The sequence below is a fragment of the Bos javanicus genome, chromosome 10, assembly GCF_032452875.1.
Source record: "Bos javanicus breed banteng chromosome 10, ARS-OSU_banteng_1.0, whole genome shotgun sequence".
NCBI lineage: Eukaryota > Metazoa > Chordata > Mammalia > Artiodactyla > Bovidae > Bos > Bos javanicus.
The window spans coordinates 79,093,018-79,111,132 of record NC_083877.1 but is presented as its reverse complement, the minus strand read 5'-3'; the positions used below and the strand labels follow the sequence as shown (position 1 = coordinate 79,111,132).

At 44.3% G+C, this 18,115-nt stretch overlaps 1 protein-coding gene across 1 annotated transcript; it reads left to right on the top strand.

The window, feature by feature from the left end:
* Nucleotides 1-6,026: 6,026 nt before the first annotated feature.
* On the top strand, nucleotides 6,027-17,481 carry RDH11 (retinol dehydrogenase 11). The gene is made up of 7 exons (XM_061429210.1): nucleotides 6,027-6,514; nucleotides 8,554-8,672; nucleotides 10,146-10,301; nucleotides 11,707-11,811; nucleotides 12,970-13,179; nucleotides 14,776-14,971; nucleotides 16,724-17,481. Exons 1-7 carry the CDS (start codon nucleotides 6,447-6,449, stop codon nucleotides 16,890-16,892), a joined length of 1,023 nt encoding a protein of 340 aa, XP_061285194.1. The 5' UTR covers nucleotides 6,027-6,446; the 3' UTR covers nucleotides 16,893-17,481.
* The last annotated feature ends 634 nt before the right edge of the window (nucleotides 17,482-18,115 follow it).

Below are 18,115 nucleotides of genomic sequence, written 5' to 3'. Positions count from 1 at the left end.
CTACATTTTCATCAACACTTGACATTGTCAGTCTTTATTATTTTAGCCATTGTTGTAGGTATATAGTGGCATTTTATTGTGGTTTTAATTTGTATTTCTCTAAGGACTAATGATTTGAGCATTTAAAGAATGTACTCATTTACATCTATATATCTTTTTGTTGGAGTATCTGTTCAAATCACTTGACCATTTAAAAAACTGGGTTGCTTTCTTAATCTTGAGTTTGGGAAGTTTTAAAAATATATATTCTGACTACAAGTCCTTTATCAGACATGTGATATGTAAATATTTTCTCCCAGTCTTTATTTTTCAAAGAACAGAAGTTAACAATTTTGATAAAGTCTAACTTATCAATTCATTAGTCTATGGATTATGCTTTTGGTATTGTACCCATTTCTTTAAATGTCTTTAAATGCATTCTGTTACATTACATCCACTGGAGTCCCTCTGGTGTTTGCGTGTGTGCTCGGTCGTGTCTGACTCTTGCGACCCCATGGACTGTTGCCCGATAGACTCCTCTACCCATGGGATTATCCCCGCAAGAATACTGGAGTGGGTTGACATTTCCTCCTCCAGAGGATCTTCCTGACCCAGGGATCAAACCCACAGCTCCTGTGGCTCCTGCGTTGACATACGGATTCTTTACCACTGAGCCACCAGGGAAACCCCTCCTTCTGCTGTCAGTTATCAATTTATTGCCTCTCAGATCCGATTCATCTTTTTTGCCTACTCTGTGAGAGTGAAAATAGACTCTTTAAATATCCTCTTCTTTGGCATGTGGCAGGATGTTAAGCTTTATCAACAGATGGCACTGGAGAGACACTAAAAAAGGAAAGGGGTTTGGTGCCCTAGCTCTGTAGACTTCTGTAGCATGCTTGGCTCCTGCAGTGCCGGACTCCTGTGATCCACACAGCCTCTCCAGTGCCTGGCTCCATCATCATTCAGTTGCTCACAGCCTCCCCCAGCAACCTTCCCGTCAGGTGGTTTTGTAGCAGAGTGCCTCCAGCGAGACATCTCTCTGTGGGACAGCTTACCCCAGCACAGTGGATTTCCATCAAATTCCACTAATGAAGCAGAAAGTGACTTCTTTGCCATTCAGTGTGCTATATGCTCTAACAAGGTCTGGGCTTCAGTCTGGAAATGGAAGGGGTCTTTCCCTTGGGAGTTCTCTGCCCCGGGTAGAAGCTATTATATGTTGTATTGTGTTGTATTATTTATATTATACCTGCTGTTAAAGCACAAGCCAGAATGAAGATTGCTGGGAGAAATATCAATAACCTCAGATACACAGATGACACCACCCTATGGCAGAAAGCTAAGAGGAACTAAAGAACTTTCTTGATGAAAGTCAAAGAGGAGAGTGAAAAAGCTGGCTTAAAACTCAACATTCAAAAAACAAAGAATATGGCATCTGGTCCCATCACTTCATGACAAATAGATGGGGAAACAATGGAAACAGTGACAGACTTTATTTTCTTGGGCTCCAAAATCACTGCAGATGGTGACTGCAGCCATTAAATTAAAAGATGCTTGCTCCTTGGAAGAAAAGCTATGACAAACCTAGACAGCATATTAAAAAGCAGAGATATTACTTTGCCGATAAAGGTCCATCTAGCAAAAGCTATGGTTTTCCAGTGGTCATGTGGGGATGTGAGAGTTGGACCACAAAGAAGGCTGAACGTCAAAGAATCGATGCTTCTGAGCTGTGGTGTTAGAGAAGACTCAAGAGGCTGTTCGACTGTAAAGAGATGAAATCAGTCAATCCTAAAGGAAATCAGTCCTGAATATTAACTAGAAGGACTGATGCTGAAGCTGAAGCTCCATTACTTTGGCCACCTGATGTGAAGAGCTGACTCACTGGAAGAGACCCTGCTGCTGAGGAAGATTGAAGGCAGGAGAAGGGGATGACAGAAGAGATGGTTAGCTGGCATCATCAACTCAAGGGACATGAGTTTGAGCAAGCTCTGGGAGATGGTGAAGGACAGGGAAGCCTGGTGTGCTGCAGTCCATGGGGTCACAAAGAGTAGGAAACCTGACTGAGTGACTGAACAATGACAACCTGCTACTACAATTTTAAATATTGGTCATATTTTTTAGCTGTTCTTTTCATCTTCTTTAGAGTTCTCTTTACTCCTTACTTGAAAAAAGCAATGGCAACCCACTCCAGTACTCTTGCCTGGAAAATCCCATGGACAGAGGAGCCTGGTAGGCTTCAGTCCATGGGGTTGCGAAGAGTCAGACACGACTGAGCGACTTCACTTTTACTTTTCACTTTCATGCATTGGAGAAGGAAATGGCAACCCTCTCCAGTGTTCTTGCCTGGAGAATCCCAGGGACGGCAGAGCCTGGTGGGCTGCCATCTCCATGCTAGCCCATGGGTTGGCAAACTGTCCCACGGGCCAAATACAGCCCACTGCCTGTTTGTAAATAAAGTTTTATTGGAACACAGTCATGCTCATTCATTTACATATTGCCTACAACTGTTTTCATGCTACAATAGCAGAGTCGAGTAGCTACAAAAGAGATGGCCCCCAAAGCCTAAAATATTTTTCTCTACAAGAAAAGTTTAACCACCCCTGTACAAGTCAGTTCATTATTCCAGGCCCTCCTTATGTTTAATAGTTCTTCATATTAAACGTTCCCTGTTCAAATTTACTGTGTGACTTTCCTAATCTTCTCAGACCCAATCTAACATGTCTCCAGCTTCTCTGGCCCCCTTTCACAGACCGCTTCCAGGCTTAGCCGTCCTATAATGCGAGTGCTCCTCAAGGCCCTCCTCTCCACTTTCTCTAACTTCTTTTCCAAACGACTTATCTGCTTGCCTATCTTCAGTCACCAGGTCTGTGGAATCAACTAAAGCAAGCTTGGTTTTTAATCTAGGTTCTATGAATGAAACTGCATGCAAATTTTGTGTGGATGCACAAATGTGCATATGGATAAGAAGTTCTCTAGCCTCATCTTTTGGCACAATGGCTCAATAGTTAAGGGCACAGACCCTGGATACAACCTGCTTAAGTTTGAAGCCCAGCTCTGCCACTATGGCCTGGACTGTTGTTTCAGTTTCCAGGTCTATAAAAGAAGGAAAATTGTAGTATTAATACTTGCCTCAGAGAGTTGTTATGAGAGGTAAAGTAGTTAATAGATATGGAGCTCTTCCCTGGTGGCTCAGACTACCGGTAAAGAATCCACCTTTCGGGAGCCGCGTTAGGCATTACTGACAAAATAGAGGCACAGCCCTAAACCCCCTCCCTTTGTTCCGTAGGCACGGACCCGGAATGAAGGAGTTAGGCTTTGTGATTCTGACTTGTTTTTCCCTTTTCTCGGCTGAGTTGACTGAAGAGAATATTAAGGTGCTTATTGTTTTTGAGAGGAGCATGAGAAGGCATAAAGCCTTCTGCAACTGTGCTCAAAGAATAATTCATAAAGTTAATCACTGACATTTGTTCAAGGACTTTTACAAAAAAGTGTTCCAGGGTGAGCGCACAGGCCGCAGCTTGAGGCTATGGGAGGGGTTGCTATCTGAAGCCCATTTGTGAGAAAAGTTTATGGCAAAGGAGTTTGCTGAATTTAGGGCTTAGGGATAATTAAAATAGTTAGAAGCTAAAGATTTAAGGATTGCTGTAATGTTAGCATATTCTACTATAGCTTATAGAAATTAGGGACTTTAGAGATATTATTAAGTAGAAGCCCTTTCTAAGAAATAGTGAGCTTAGGATACTAGGAGCAAACAGGACTCTATGTGGTATGCAGCCCAGATATTAGCATGAGTTACAGTGTATTCACAAGGACACATGAGAAAAAGTAGATAAGAGAATCGCTGAGGAAAGAACTTCTTTTGAGGGGCAACAATGATTTTTGGAGAAAAATAAATCTGGGTCCATGGGAACTAAAAATATCAAACCTCTGACCTAATGCTTTTGTAAAAGTATAAAAGAGAATCATAAGCTTGAAATAAACAGGCAGTCCAAGTAAAATGAGAGGCTGCCTCAGTTTCTCTCGCCGACACTGCTCACCCCTTCAGGTTGAATCCCTGGCTGCTGGAGCTGGACTCTGGCATCCACCTGCAATGCAAGAGATCCAGGTTGGATCCCTGGGTCGGGAAGATCCCCTGGAGAAGCCTGGATTTTTGCCTGGAGAATTCCATGGACAGAGAAGCCCAGTAGACTACAGTCCATGGGGTCGCAGAGTTGGACACCGCCGAAGCAACTTAGCACACATGACATATAATAAGCACTGTATAAGCACTGGGTCTTATTGCCATTTCTGGCACTGCCCCTAACCTCTGTGGCCTAAATAGACCAATGTTTTCCTTCGATCTAGTGGCCCCTGTTTTAACTTTGTGTGCTCACTCAAGTCCTCTGCTTAGAGAATTCTTGCCTGTATGTTGCTTGTCCACTAAATTCTGACCTTCTTCAGGCTTCAACTCAAAGAGGTTAAGTTGTTTCCTCAAAGAAGTCTTCCTGATTTCCAGATCAGAAGGGGTCTCCTGCTATAACCTCCCCAAACTTTCTCTATTTCCCCTCGTAACCCTCATCACAATTTATTCATAGTAATCACTTGTTGCAGAGGTAATTTCACCCTGGCTTCTTTCTGGACCTCAGCACAGCGCCTAATACATTGTAGGAATACCATAAAGTCAAAGTGTTAGTTACTCAGCCATGTCCAACTCTTTGCAACTCCATGGACTATAGCCTGCCATGCTCCTCTGTCCATGGAATTCTCCAGGCAAGAATACTGGAGTTGGTTGCCATTTCCTCTTCAAAGGGATCTTCCCAACTCAGGGATCGAACCAGGGTCTCTTGCATTGCAGGTGGATTCTTTATCGTCTGAGCCACCAGGAAAGCCCAGGAATACCATAAACATTTGTCAAATAAATGAGTGAATGTATAAGGAACAAAATGTGGGACAAATATTGTTTCTGTTGTTTAGTCTTTAGTGAGTGAGTGAAGTCGTTCAGTCGTGTCCGACTCTTTGCGACCCCATGGACAGTAGCCAACCAGGCTCCTCCATCCATGGGATTTTCCAGGCAAGAATACAGGAGTGGGTTGCCATTTCCTTCTCCAGGGGATCTTCCCCACCCAGGGATTGAACACGAGTCTCCCACATTGTAGGCAGACGCTTTACCGTCTGAGCCACCAGGGAAGTCTTTAAGTAGTGTCCAGTTCTTTTGCAACCCCATGGACTGTAGCCCACCAGACTCCTCTGTCCATGGAATTCTTCAGGCAAGAATACTGGAGTGGGTTGCCATTTCCTTCTCCAGGGGGTCTTCCTGACCCAGGGATTGAACCTGCTTCTCCTGAATTGGCAGGCAGGTTCTTTACCATTGACTCACCAGGGAAGCTGATTCAAATATTGGATAACCCAATAATTAACGTGTTACAAAATATGATGACTATTAGATAATCAAATTTGTATTGTGTGAAGGAAATACTCTCTTTGCCAAGCGCTGTAACATACACTGGCTTAAACTGAGCCTGGAACATGTGTCTTTCAATCAAACGGAAATGAATTGTCCAGAAGAACCAGAATACGTTACTCAGTGCAGTCAGGAATCACAGACAGATGATGACTTAAAACATTTCCCATCTGAAAAACATTCATTCTCTGGAAACAAGAAAGTCCTCAGATGGCAGAGCTAAAAGGAGTGACTGATCAGGGAACCTGCTTGTTCCCAGAGAATTTCCACGGCTTTATGCAAGGCAGGATTAAGTACTTTGCCAAGTAGGCAAAACCAATTGTGCTAATCTGAGAAATCCACTGCTACCCTGGGGGTTAAAATAACCCAAGTCTTCAAGAGAACTATATTCTATCTTCAATTAACACTCAAACACCAGGAAAATTATACTTTCTATTTCATGATATGTTTTTATTTCATTATAATTCAAAAGACACGAAGTGATTCTCCTGTAATGTCTTCAGGGACGGATTGTTTCTGCTCCTTTGGGTGAAGGAATCCCTAAAGAATTTCTGCCCACCCCCCACCCCCCTCCAACTGTCAGACTCCAACCGCTCCTCTCCCGTGTAATCAGCCTTATTAGAACATTTTCCTGACGCCAATATTTGACCTCTAGAAGAAACATGCGGTAACCGACTAACCATAATTAGGGAAACCTGAACCAGGGTCTGGACTTGGGCTCAGGGTAGAAAGGACTGGGGAGATTTCACGGTGGCCAGAGGGGCCATGGGAGAGCTGGTTGGATGGTCCCAAAAGTCTTAGATCCTAGCCGGTTGGGGAGTCCTTGCGTATCTGGGGCAAGATTCAGCTTCTCTCCGAGTCTGGGAATTAGGAGCGCACATGCCGAGCTTCGGACTACATTTCCCAGAAGGCTCTACTCCCCGGGTTTTCGTAGTTTACCAGGGCGTGTCTTGGAGGCGAGGCAGCAGTCGGCGAGCACAGTTGGGGCAACTCGCTGCGGCTGCGGCAGCCGCACCTGCCTTCGGGCGAGATGGTTGGGGTTCTGCTCCTGCTCCTCCTTCTCCCCTTTCTCCTGTACATCGCTGCACCCCAAATCAGGTCTGTGCAAATGTACTGCCTTCCTCTTAGAGAAATCTGCGGGGCGCGGGGCGAGGGGAGACATACATCCTCATCGAAGCTCTGAGCTTCAAAAGGAGGACAGGAAAACTCCCTGCGGGTCTCCAGGTAGGGGATGTTCGGTGGGTCGGAGGGGGTCGAGCTGCCCGGGGAGAAGAGGGCGAGATCAGGAGACCCCCAGGTCGTGGGAAGAGGCTGCAGTCCGGAACATCCTGCTTTGTTTCCTCGATGCCGGTCGTGACATCTGCAGCCCCACTGTTTTGTTGCTGTTAGACTGGCTTTTCCTCTGGGCAGATGCTGTAAAGGACAAAAGGGTTTCATCACTCTTGTCTTCTAACATGCCTTAGCAGCAGAAGTAAGGGGTGGGGCGGCGTGGGGGAGGGCGGTCCCGAGTCTTGCCCTGGGGTTTTGGGGTGAGGAGGAGAGGTTGAGGGTCGTGGTCTCTGCACCAGGTGATAATCAGCCAATGGCTGGCTTAGTGCCCCAGAGAATCAGCAGCGAGTTGCCGGACAGGCAGCCTGCTGATTGGTTCTGAGTAAATCACCAGTAGTGACGGTGGACCTGTGACTGCAGAGAACACTTCTTCCCTCGGTAGGGATTGGGTAGGGTGGAAGGGAAATGCAGTCAAGGTGCGACTGGAACTGGAAGGCGCGCTAGATCACTCTCTGCAGTTTCTTACACATTCACTCCTTCCTTCCTCATTCCTCTCCTCGCTCGAGCCGATTCTCCCATTTTGTTGTTCCTCCTCTGAACTCGCCGCGCTCCCACCTCTAGAAGCTCACACGAGTGCGATACTCGGATGAATACGCTCCTTTTTCTCTCTTTTCCGCCACAGCATTCTCTGATCCACACAGAATCTCAGTGAAAAGTTGAACCTGGCGTGCTGCAGTCCATGGGGTCGCACACAGTCGGACAGGACTCAGCGACTGAACTGAAAATACTGCTCATACCTCAAAGAGATTTTTCTAATCAAAGTTATACTCCAAGGGTCATGTTCCCAACTTACCAAGCTAGGTCGTGGGGGCTGGACCAGAGCTGGACTTTCATAGTTGGTTGTCTCTTTCTTTCCTGCTGGTTAAGGAGAAGGAACAGCTGGGTTGAGGTCCTCGTGGGTGCTTGTGGAGGAGAAGCGGAATGGACATGGGAAAACTGAGCGGGGAGGATTGTCTGAGGAGAAAGATACCCGCTGGTGGGCACCTTGCTTCCTTATTGGCCTGTTTGTTCTAAGCAGGAACTTGAGTGGCTAGCAGTTTGTGCTGTGCAATTTTCAATGAAACATTTAAATTAAAAAATGCTTATCCCAGTCAACTGATTCTTTTAAATTGAGTCCCCAGGCTTTGCAGAGTAGAGGACAATCTAAGACCTAATACCTGTTTATGCATTCATTCCTTTGGAGAAGTAGAGTAGTGTATTGCTTAGGAAGAAGGACTTGTACTGATTAAACCAGGACTGGAATCTCAAGTTCTGCTCTGTATTTATTTAGTCATGTTTTGCCTTATTTTTAACTGTTCATGTGTAGGGAGCTGGGGGGCAGGGGGGAGGGTGATTCCTTTCATTTTGTCCCAGGTTGACAAGCTTTCATAATTTTTAACTTTTTTGTTGGGTAAGCTGTTTTATTCAACCATAAAGGCCATAAAGTGCCAGTTATGGACCGATTAACATCAGGGAACCAGTTCTTGCTTTTTCTAGGCTGAGTCTTGTGATTTCCTCAGCCCAAGGAAGAGCTCCACCAGGAGCTCAAATATTCATCCAGTTCTTGTACTGCAAGGAGCTAGAGTTAAAGTTGCCCTTAATAGAATCATTTCTGTCCTTAAGCAAGAGCAGAAAAAATTTAAGCAAGAAAATCTTAAGAGCAGAAAACTTTTGTTTTGTTTCCTCCAATCTTCCTTCAGTCTGTAAAAGGACAGCAGTAGAAGGAACGAAAACAGCCGTCAGCCTTGGGATGTGTAGATAAGGGGGTGTTGCAGGAGCCTCTGGCTAAGGCAAAGAAAATGAAGAACTGATAACTCCTCTGTCTGCAGGAAGATGCTGTCCAGCGGGGTTTGTACATCAACCATCCAGCTTCCTGGAAAAGTGGCTGTGGTCACTGGAGCCAACGCAGGCATCGGGAAGGAGACCGCCAAAGAGCTGGCTCAAAGAGGCAAGTCTATCTGCTTTCAGTTCCCTTCTGCTACTTGTTTGTTTGTTTTTTAATTGAAGTATAGTTGATTTAGGGCTTCCCTGGTGGCTCAGGTAGTTAAGAATCTGCCTGCAATGCAGGAGACCCAGGAAGATCCCCTGGAGAAGGGGATGGCTACCCACTCCAGTATTCATGCCTGGAGAATTCCATGGACAGAGGAGCCTGGCAGTCTACAGTCCATGGGGTCTCAAAGAGTCAGACACAACTGAATGACTAACACCGTTATAGTTGATTTTACAATGTTGTGTTTATTTGTGTTAATCACTTTGTGTACAGCAAAGTGATTCAGTTATACATCCTTTTTTATATTCTTTTCCATTATGGTTTATCTCAGGATATTGAATATAGTTCCTTGTGCTATACAGTAGGACCTTGTTGTTTATCCATTCTATATGTAATAGTTTTTATCTGCCAACCCCTAACTCCCAATCCATGCAACCTCCTCCCTTCTCCGCCTTGGCAACTACAAGTCTGTTCTTGCGTCTGTGAGGCTGTTTCTGTTTTGCAGACAGCTTCATTTATGTCATATTTTAGATTCTACATGTAAGTGATATATGGTATTTGTCTTTCCCCTTCTGACTTAACTTCACTTAGTATGATAATCTCTAGTTCCATCCATGTTGCTGCAAATGGCATTATTTCATTCTTTTTTATGGCTGAGTAGAATTCCATTGTATATATGTACCATATCTTTTTTTATCCATTCATCTGTCAGTGGACATTTGGGTTTTTCCTTGTCTTGGCTTTTGTGAATAGTGCTGCTATGAAATAAAGGTGCGTGTATCTTTGGGGATTATAGTTTTGTCAAAATATATGCCTAGGAGTAGATTTCTGGTTCATATGGTAATTCTATTTTTTAGTTTTCCGAGGACTATTTTCTATAGTGGCTGCACCAACTTATATTCCCACCAACAGCATGGAAGGGTTCCCTTTTCTCCACACCCTCTCTAGCTTTTGTTATTTGTAGACTTTTAATAATGGCCATCCTGACTAGTATGAGGTGATAATCTCATTGTAGTTTTTATTGCATTTCTAATAATTAACAGTGTTGAGCATCTTTTCATGTGCCTGTTGGCCCTCTGTCTTCTTTGGAGAAACTTCAGTTTAGGTCTCCTGCTGCTACTGCTATTTTATCCCTTGCCATGATGACCATTTTCATTATTTCCTCCCAGGCTTGGAATTCAAGAACATTTGAAAGGCCCCACTGATCTGCTGGTCTGAATGTTGTACATGTTCTACATATAATGGACATAATGAAAAGTGTTGATTTATTTTTCTTTCCTGATTTATTCATCAGATACCTCTTTGTGAAGCAGGGGTAATCCCTTTTTAGAAACAAACAGTAGAAAATAATATTTAACATTAGAATTAAGTCTTTGATGCTCACTGCAAAACAGAGCCAACAGTTTGTCTCTCTTATATGTTGATTGACAGGAGCCCGTGTGTATTTAGCTTGCCGGGACGTACAAAAGGGGGAATTGGTGGCCAGAGAAATCCAGATGATGACAGGGAACCAACAAGTGTTGGTGCGGAAACTGGACTTGGCTGATACTAAATCTATTCGAGCCTTTGCCAAGCGCTTCTTAGAAGGTGGGTGTCCAACTAGGGACTATGCTGTGGGTTTTGCAATCAACATGGAAGACTTAGCTAAAAAGAAAAGATTCCTCTCCCTCTCTGACATCTAGAAATGCTAGACAAGATACAACCAAAAACTTTTGGATTCATAATGGAACTCATTAGTAACAAAGGGAAATCCTCAAGCGGCAGGAAAAAAAGTGACTTTGAAAAGTCACAGCAGATTTCCTCAGTTAGGAATCAACCTGCCAACGCAGGGGACACAGGTTCGATCCCTGGTCCAGGAGGATCCTGCATGCCTCAGGGCAACTAAGCCTATGAGCTGAACCTTCCTAGAGCTCATTCTCCACAACAGGAGAGTAGCCCCCTCTTGCCACAACTAGAGAAAGCTTACACGTAACAACGAAGACCCAGCAGAGCCAAAAATAAACAAACAAATAAAATTCACCCCAAAATGTCATAGTAGTACATAAGAACTAAAGCCAAAAATCTCGTATGTGTACCAGAACTCCATATGGGCTTTAAGGTCTGGAGTCCACATATCCGTATAGAGATAAGAGATGAGGCCTCAGGATGTTGAGGGCTGGGTTGCTGTACCTGAGGCTCCACGTCAGGCTGGGATCCACAAACAGTCATCTGGTCCACGGTACAGGGGCTTAGGAAAAAAACCCCAGGCCAGCTGCTCAAGGATATGACAAAGAAGCCTATCATCTCTCTAGGAGGTGGATGAATAAAAGGTCATCGGCAAGAAATTAGAACTTCAGGCTGACATCATTTATGGGGGCGGGGGGGATTTCATTCACGTCACTAACTGATGCAAGAAACTTAAGCTGAGAAATTAACATAAAATCCTGTAGTGTCACATCAAAAGCAAGTCCAAGAGCACTCTGTAGACTTTTTCCCTCATAACCCAGGTATCTAGGCCTCCCAAGGAAAACAACTTCCACTGATAATGCTTTTAGACAAAAATTACAAATGATATGAAAAAAGAAATCATAAGAGAGTTTGCAGTTGAAACAGAGGTGAAATCAGTGTTTCTTTGGGGGCGTGAAACCAAGTGGCAGGGAGGCGTACCAAACATCCTGCTTTTCTCTTGTTTTGAAATTTCTCATTCAGCTGGGGAAGTTTTTCCATTGGGAGAGATAGAACACTTCCCAAAAGCAATGAGTCAGTAGATCCTGAATTGGAAAGATTGGAAAGGCCATTTGGTCATGTCATGTGGAATTTTTCCCTGTAGTAAGAGTATGTAGGATTCAACTAGCATCTTAAAATGAAAAACAATACAAAATAAATATGAAGGGAAGATAGAGGGAAGATTGAAGCCATGCATCCCCTTTTCAAAGCGTGGGTGTGGGGCAGATTTCAAAGATGTAACAGCCGTGGCTGGCCACGTGCACACTCTGTCTCCTCTTCCCCGCAGAGGAAAAGCATCTCCACATTTTGATCAACAATGCAGGAGTGATGATGTGTCCCTACTCCAAAACAGCAGATGGCTTTGAGATGCATATGGGAGTCAACCACTTAGGTAAGAAATCTTGTCTCATCCCAAAGCTAAAGGGAAAGTTAAATTCTCAGTGGAGAACTTAGGGTCTTGTGGCGCTTTCTTTGTGGTGTGAATGGACCTCTGGGCCATAACAGACCATAAATATATTCATTTAATAAATAGTGTGGTCCTGCCAGAAAGCTCAGGCTCCCTTGAGGTTCCCCCCATTTTTTGATCTGTGTTTCACATTCAGTTTAACTTAACCTAATTGGAGTGGGTGCTATGTTACTTTCTTTGTAGCCACCCTTTTGGCAGGCATCAAATGGAGGCCATAGGCTCTTAAAGAGTTATTACCGAGTCCAAGCTTACTCTGCTTACTGAACGACAGGCCAGTGAATCCGAGAGGCGAGGTGTTGAGGCAAGGAAGAGACTTTAATCAGGGAGCAGGCAGACTGAGAAGACGGCAGGCTAGCACCTCAAAGTAACCATCTTATCAGGGTCTGGATGCCAGGTTCTATTGTAGATCAGAGATGGGGGTAGGTAAGGAAGCAAAGTAAAAAGACCATTAATCTTGCAAACCTCGGCTGGAATGGCAAGCCTCAGGCATGGGATGTGTTCATTTCCCTCTTCCTGCCATCCACAGATGGACAGGGTTCTAAACAAAAGCACTTTTAGTTTAACAGCCAGGCAGAGGCGCAGGATTCTCCGAGGCAGACTGTTCTGTATGATTTTAATAACAAAAGCAGCAAAGAGCAAATCAAAGAGACAGTTCCATCACAGGGTCAGAATTGGCTTCCTCCCTGCAACAGTGATGTTATTCAAAGTTGGAATAAGATATGATTTCATATTCACGAGGGCTTCCCTGGTAGCTCAGCTGGTAAAGACTCTGCCTGCAATACAGGATACCTGGGTTTGATCCCTGGGTTGGGAAGATCCCCTGGAAAAGGGAACTGCTACCCACTCCAGTATTCTGGCCTGGGGAATTCATATTCACATAATCTAGACCTCTGTCACAGAAGGATGTCTATGTCTTTGGCTGTTCCTATGTCCCTAAACTCTCATTGAACTTGTTCTGTAGTTAATAATAAAAGTTAAAAGCTTTATTATTGGATTCTCTGTCTCCCATAGCAGAGCCTGGCTCACCACTACTCCCTTTACCCCCACCTTGGCCCTGAAATCTGTTCATTCTTTTTCTCATAGGTCACTTCCTCCTGACTCATCTGTTGCTAGAAAAGCTGGAGGAATCAGCACCATCGAGGGTGGTGAATGTATCTTCCTTAGCACATCTCCTGGGAAGGATCCACTTCCATAACCTGCAGGGCGAGAAGTTCTACCAATCAGGTCTGGCCTACTGTCACAGCAAATTAGCCAACATTCTCTTCACCCAGGAACTGGCTCGGAGGCTAAAAGGTAGGCTTAAAAGTAGTGAGTAGGGAGACATGAGTCAATGGGAAGTAGCTAAAAGTCACAGGAATCAGAGCTGTTTTATGGAGCCCATCTATAGACAGCATTTGCTTTCATGGCTCTGCTTGGGTATGGTTTTAGTAAACAGCCCACAAATGAATGTTGGAGGTGATGGGGGAGTTCTGAAAGCTTGACTTTGGCATTTACTAGCTGCACGACCTGCAGCAAGTTGCTTAACTTTTCAAGTCTTAATTCCTCATATGTAAAGTGGGACTGCTTCATGGGTTATTGTTATAATTAATTTAACCTTGACTCATGAGCAAATCAAGGTTTTTGACTTCTAGATAGAATGGAGGGACCAAAACTTGCAGTGGCTACAAACACTAGGATAAAACAGGTCCTGGGCCTATAGAGGGTGAGGGGGTCTCCCTAACAGCAAAGGTTCAAATAAAAGGGAAATGTATGCTCGAGGAAGGGAGTCTCCAGACACAACCAGAGGTCCTTAGCACAGTCTACTCTGGATTTCCAATAAAGAGTAAGGAAATCCAACGTGGACAATTAGAAGTGCTTAGACTTGAGGCAGGCAGATCAGGCAGAAGGAATCAGACACAAGCGCTTCATCACTGGAACAGGAGTGTCAAACCACATGAACAGCTGTGAGATGGGGAGGAAAGTCTATGCCTAGGGCGTGATATCCTTTATCAGCTGTAGATGGATCAGGGGAACTGGGTGGTGAAAATCAACCAAAAGTTGGTCAGGGTGCTAGGGGGAGCCTAGAAGTGCAGAGATGGGTCCAGCTGTGAGGATCAGATAAGAGCAGAGGATACACAAGTAAGGACACCTGATGGATGAGGATTAGGTGGGAAATAAGCTGTGATGCAAAGAAAGAAACCTGGGCATGATGAAGAGTCATTCATTCAGCCATTCAATAGCCACGTATTCAGGGCCCATGTTATTCTACACACTGGATTAGGGGCTGGGGGTGGAGTGGTTCACATCCAACAGGAGAGAGAAATAATTAGCAAGTTTTTATCCAGCTGTCCCATGTAAAATGAATCTAGTAATGCATGAATAATTTGCACTGTGAAAAAATGTTCCAATAATATGGAAGTATACAGAGCTAGAAATGAAACCCCTCCCCGACTTACTCTTCTCTGTCCCTCTTCTGCTTCCCCTCCGCCGCCTGCCCCAAGAAACCACTGTCAACAACTTGACCTGCACCTCTCCAATTATTTTCTTGTGCATTTAACTGTGTATATACCATACATAAGGAACTGAAATTCTAACCGTATTTTAGAGAGCTTTCCATATAGTACTGGAGATTTACCACCACCAGTGAAAAGGCAGCTTTAGAAAGGCAGTGATCAACAATGTCAAATGCTTCTGAGTGGGTCCTGGCTCTGCTGCTTCCTGACAGTTAATAGCCACGCTCAGCCTGAATTGTAATCTGTGAAGTAAAAATATACATTACTGTGAGGAGTGGTTGTGACAGCATCAGGAGAGCAGAGTCCACAGCAGGCAAATGTCCGTTCATGTCTCCTGCCCTCTTTGGCCATTCAGCATCATCAAGTCCTGTCTTCCTCTTTCCATATGGCTTCCTAGCATCAGGCTCTGGCGTCACGGTGTACTCTGTGCACCCTGGCACAGTCAACTCTGAACTGGTTCGGCACTCAGCCCTCATGAGATGGATCTGGTGGATTTTCTCCTTCTTCATCAAGACCCCACAGCAGGGAGCCCAGACCAGCCTACACTGTGCCTTAACGGAGGGTCTAGAAGTTCTCAGCGGAAACCATTTCAGGTACGAACGTGTGTGTTTTTGAAGATGGAATTTTATTGCCTATAGGAAATTATTTGGATTTGTCTGATACACTATATCCTTTAAAAAAAAAATTATTTATTTATTTATTTTTGGAGGTGCTGCACTGGGTCTTCATTGCTATGTACAGGCTTTCTCCAGTTGTGGCAAGCAAGGGCTACTCTTCATTGCAAAGCCTGGGCTTCTCATTGTTGTGGAGCCTCCAGGCGTGAGGTCTTTAATAGTTGTGACACATGGGTTCAGTTGCTCTGGAGCAAGTGGGATTTTCCTGGACCAGGGATAGAACTCACGTCACCTCCATTGGCAGGCAGATTCTTAACCACTGGACCACTAGGAAAGTCCTGAAATAGTATAGTGGTTTTTTTTAGTAATTTTATTTATTTTAGGCTGTGCTTCAAGGGCTTTTCTCTAGTTTCAGCGAGCTGGGGCTACTCTCTAGTTGCGATGCGTGGGCTTCTCTTTGCAGTGGCTTCTCTTGCTGCGGAGTCTGTGGGCTCTGGGGCAAGCGGGCTTTAGTAGTTGCGGCAAGTGGGCTCAATCGTTGAGGTTCCTGGGCTCTAGGACACAGGCTCAATAGTTGTGATGCATGGTGTTAGTTGCCCTGCAGCATGTGGAATCTTCCCAGACCAGGGATTGAACCTGTGTCTCCTGCATTGGCAGGCCAGATCCTTTACTGTGGAGCCACCAGGGGAGCCCCCAAAATGGTATAGTCTTAAAAATTGTTTCTCACACGACTTCAAAGATCATGATTCCCTTTAGTCAATCATTAAAAAATAACCCTTCATTGAATCCCTGCTGTGTACTAGATGCAGAGAGGAGAAAAAAGAGTAAAAGAATTATTCTTGAGAAACTTTTCTGGGAAGTAAAGAGTTGGGACAGCTCTCCTGTATTTAATGGGGACTTAAAATAATTGGAATTACAACAGTGAAGAGAACGTATATGAAACAGATGGGACCTTATTACCATTTCTTTTTTTACGATTTTTTTTTTTAACGTGGACCATTTTAACAGTCATTTTGAATTTGTTACAATATTGCTTCTGTTTTTGTTTTGGTTTTTTTGGCAATGAGGCATGTGGGATCTTAACTCTCCAATCAGGGATCAAACCTGCACCTCGGTGGAAGGCAGTGTCTTAACCACTGAACCACCAGGGAAGTCCCCGTGTTACCATTTCTTTTCTCCTATCATCTTTTCCTTCTTTTGTTGGTTATGAAGCTGACTTAACTTGTTCTTTGAGTTTTGTAGTTTTATAACCTACAGTTATAACTGTAGGTACACTGCAGAAAGAAGCAGCACTTCTTTAATCGCTCCAAGCATCTAAGAGCAATGTAGTATCTCAGCCACATGACACCATACAGCATCTTATAGAGTTGACCTTACAGACATATTTAAACAAGATGGACATACACAGGTATCAGCCAGACACTGATATTATAATTAAATATTTATATACACACACACACACACAAGGGGGATATAAAGACTAAATGATATGTATTATATATCAAATAAACATTCTGATCCCAGGTGGTCTATGAGCTCCAAAATGGTTCTGACCCCATTTTTCTCTGGGGTAAAGTCTGGAGAATGAAGAGGTAGGACAAACACTGGTCCTGTGAACCACCCAGAGCACATGTCATCCCCGGGTTATTTTTCTGTCATGTTCCTTACGCCAGGCGGAGGGCAGACTGCATTCTTAACCCTGTGTTCTAAGCCTCTCTCTTTCCCTTCCAGTGACTGCCACGTGGCATGGGTCTCTGCACAGGCTCGTAATGAGACGGTAGCAAGGCGGCTGTGGGATGTCAGCTGTGACCTGCTGGGCATCCCTGTGGACTGGCTGATGATGGCAGCTGGACCCAAGAGAAGCCTGAAGCAGACTACTCAGCACACCCTGCCAAAATGATTCTCCTTCAGGATGGCCAAAACCTTGAGCACGAAGCAAACCTTCCAACCTTGCCTGCTTGATGCCTGATAAAAGCCCAGTGTGCACTGCCGGATTCATCCAAACACCTTGCATTTGTCCAGGTTATTTTGCTCCTATTACTGCCCATTACTAGAGATAATATAGGCTAAGTAGACCCTCAGTTGACCTCCAAGCTCATCTTTTCCTTCTGAAGCCTCTTACCCAGGGGAACCTAAGCTGTGCCAGGGGTTGATTGATGGCACTTTGGATTAGTTTCTGTCCTCTTTGTCCACAGTGTAGTTCTTCTGAACCAAACTACCTTCAAGGGGAGGCATGATTTAGCCTCAGCTAAACTCCAGGAGTCCCAGTGGCTTGGCTCAAGGGCAGGGTTTGTCCTTCTTCTCCTAAGAAAACCACCATGGCACCAACATCTGAATTCTTTCAGCTCTTCACTGAATCTGGATTGTGGCATGGCTTTATCTTTGCCATGCCTAGATCACAGAAGAACTTCCTTTTCTAAGAAGGTGGAGTTTACTGGATGGCAGAGATTTGCAGAAAGGCAGAAATAAACATCAAATTTAAACTGTCATTCATTTTTCTGCTGTTTCTCAAATTAGCAAGAAGCTAGTGGAAAAGGCAGTTTGAAAAGATTGGCCACTTGACTTCACTTACTGACCCTAATTCATGGAGGCTTCCTCTTTGTGCCTTAGTTTCTCTTAGAAAACCAGAAGAGGAAGACTATTTAATGATTGTCCCTGAGTATATCTTTGTGTGTGTGCTTGTGTTTTTAAGCAGTTGGGAGTATTCAAAATAGTCACAAAGGAACAGTATTAAACGGACCCTAGTGCAGATAAATAATCAGAGACAGAGCAGACCTGTGTCATTCAGTCTTTGATACAAATAGGAAATAAACTCTACCCAAGAAGCACATGGGTAGCAGGGAAGAAGTCCAAAAAAGAGAAGAATCCTGGAAGGTAATGCATGCAAAGGCAATGAAGGGGCTAGAAAAGGGTGGTGGTGTTGTTTAATGCACAGCTAAAGATGGTAAAATCCAGCAATAGAAGAATTGAGGGTGACTACCTTGTGTTCAAGCATGATAAGGCACTGTTTGAACAAGCTCCCATCAATCTATGTGGCAGAAAAAGCAAAAATGGTCCCCCATCCCCTCTACTTCTTTATTCAGCAAAATTATCTTAAGGACTGGTATTGGTAATTATGGTCAT

Coding starts and splice junctions, on each gene's coding strand:
- RDH11 (XM_061429210.1), top strand. CDS start 6,447: ATGGTTGGGGTTCTGCTCCTGCTCCTCCTTCTCCCCTTTCTCCTGTAC. Junction 6,515..8,553: donor ATCGCTGCACCCCAAATCAG/GTCTGTGCAAAT, acceptor CTCTGTCTGCAG/GAAGATGCTGTCCAGCGGGG. Junction 10,302..11,706: donor TGCCAAGCGCTTCTTAGAAG/GTGGGTGTCCAA, acceptor TCTTCCCCGCAG/AGGAAAAGCATCTCCACATT.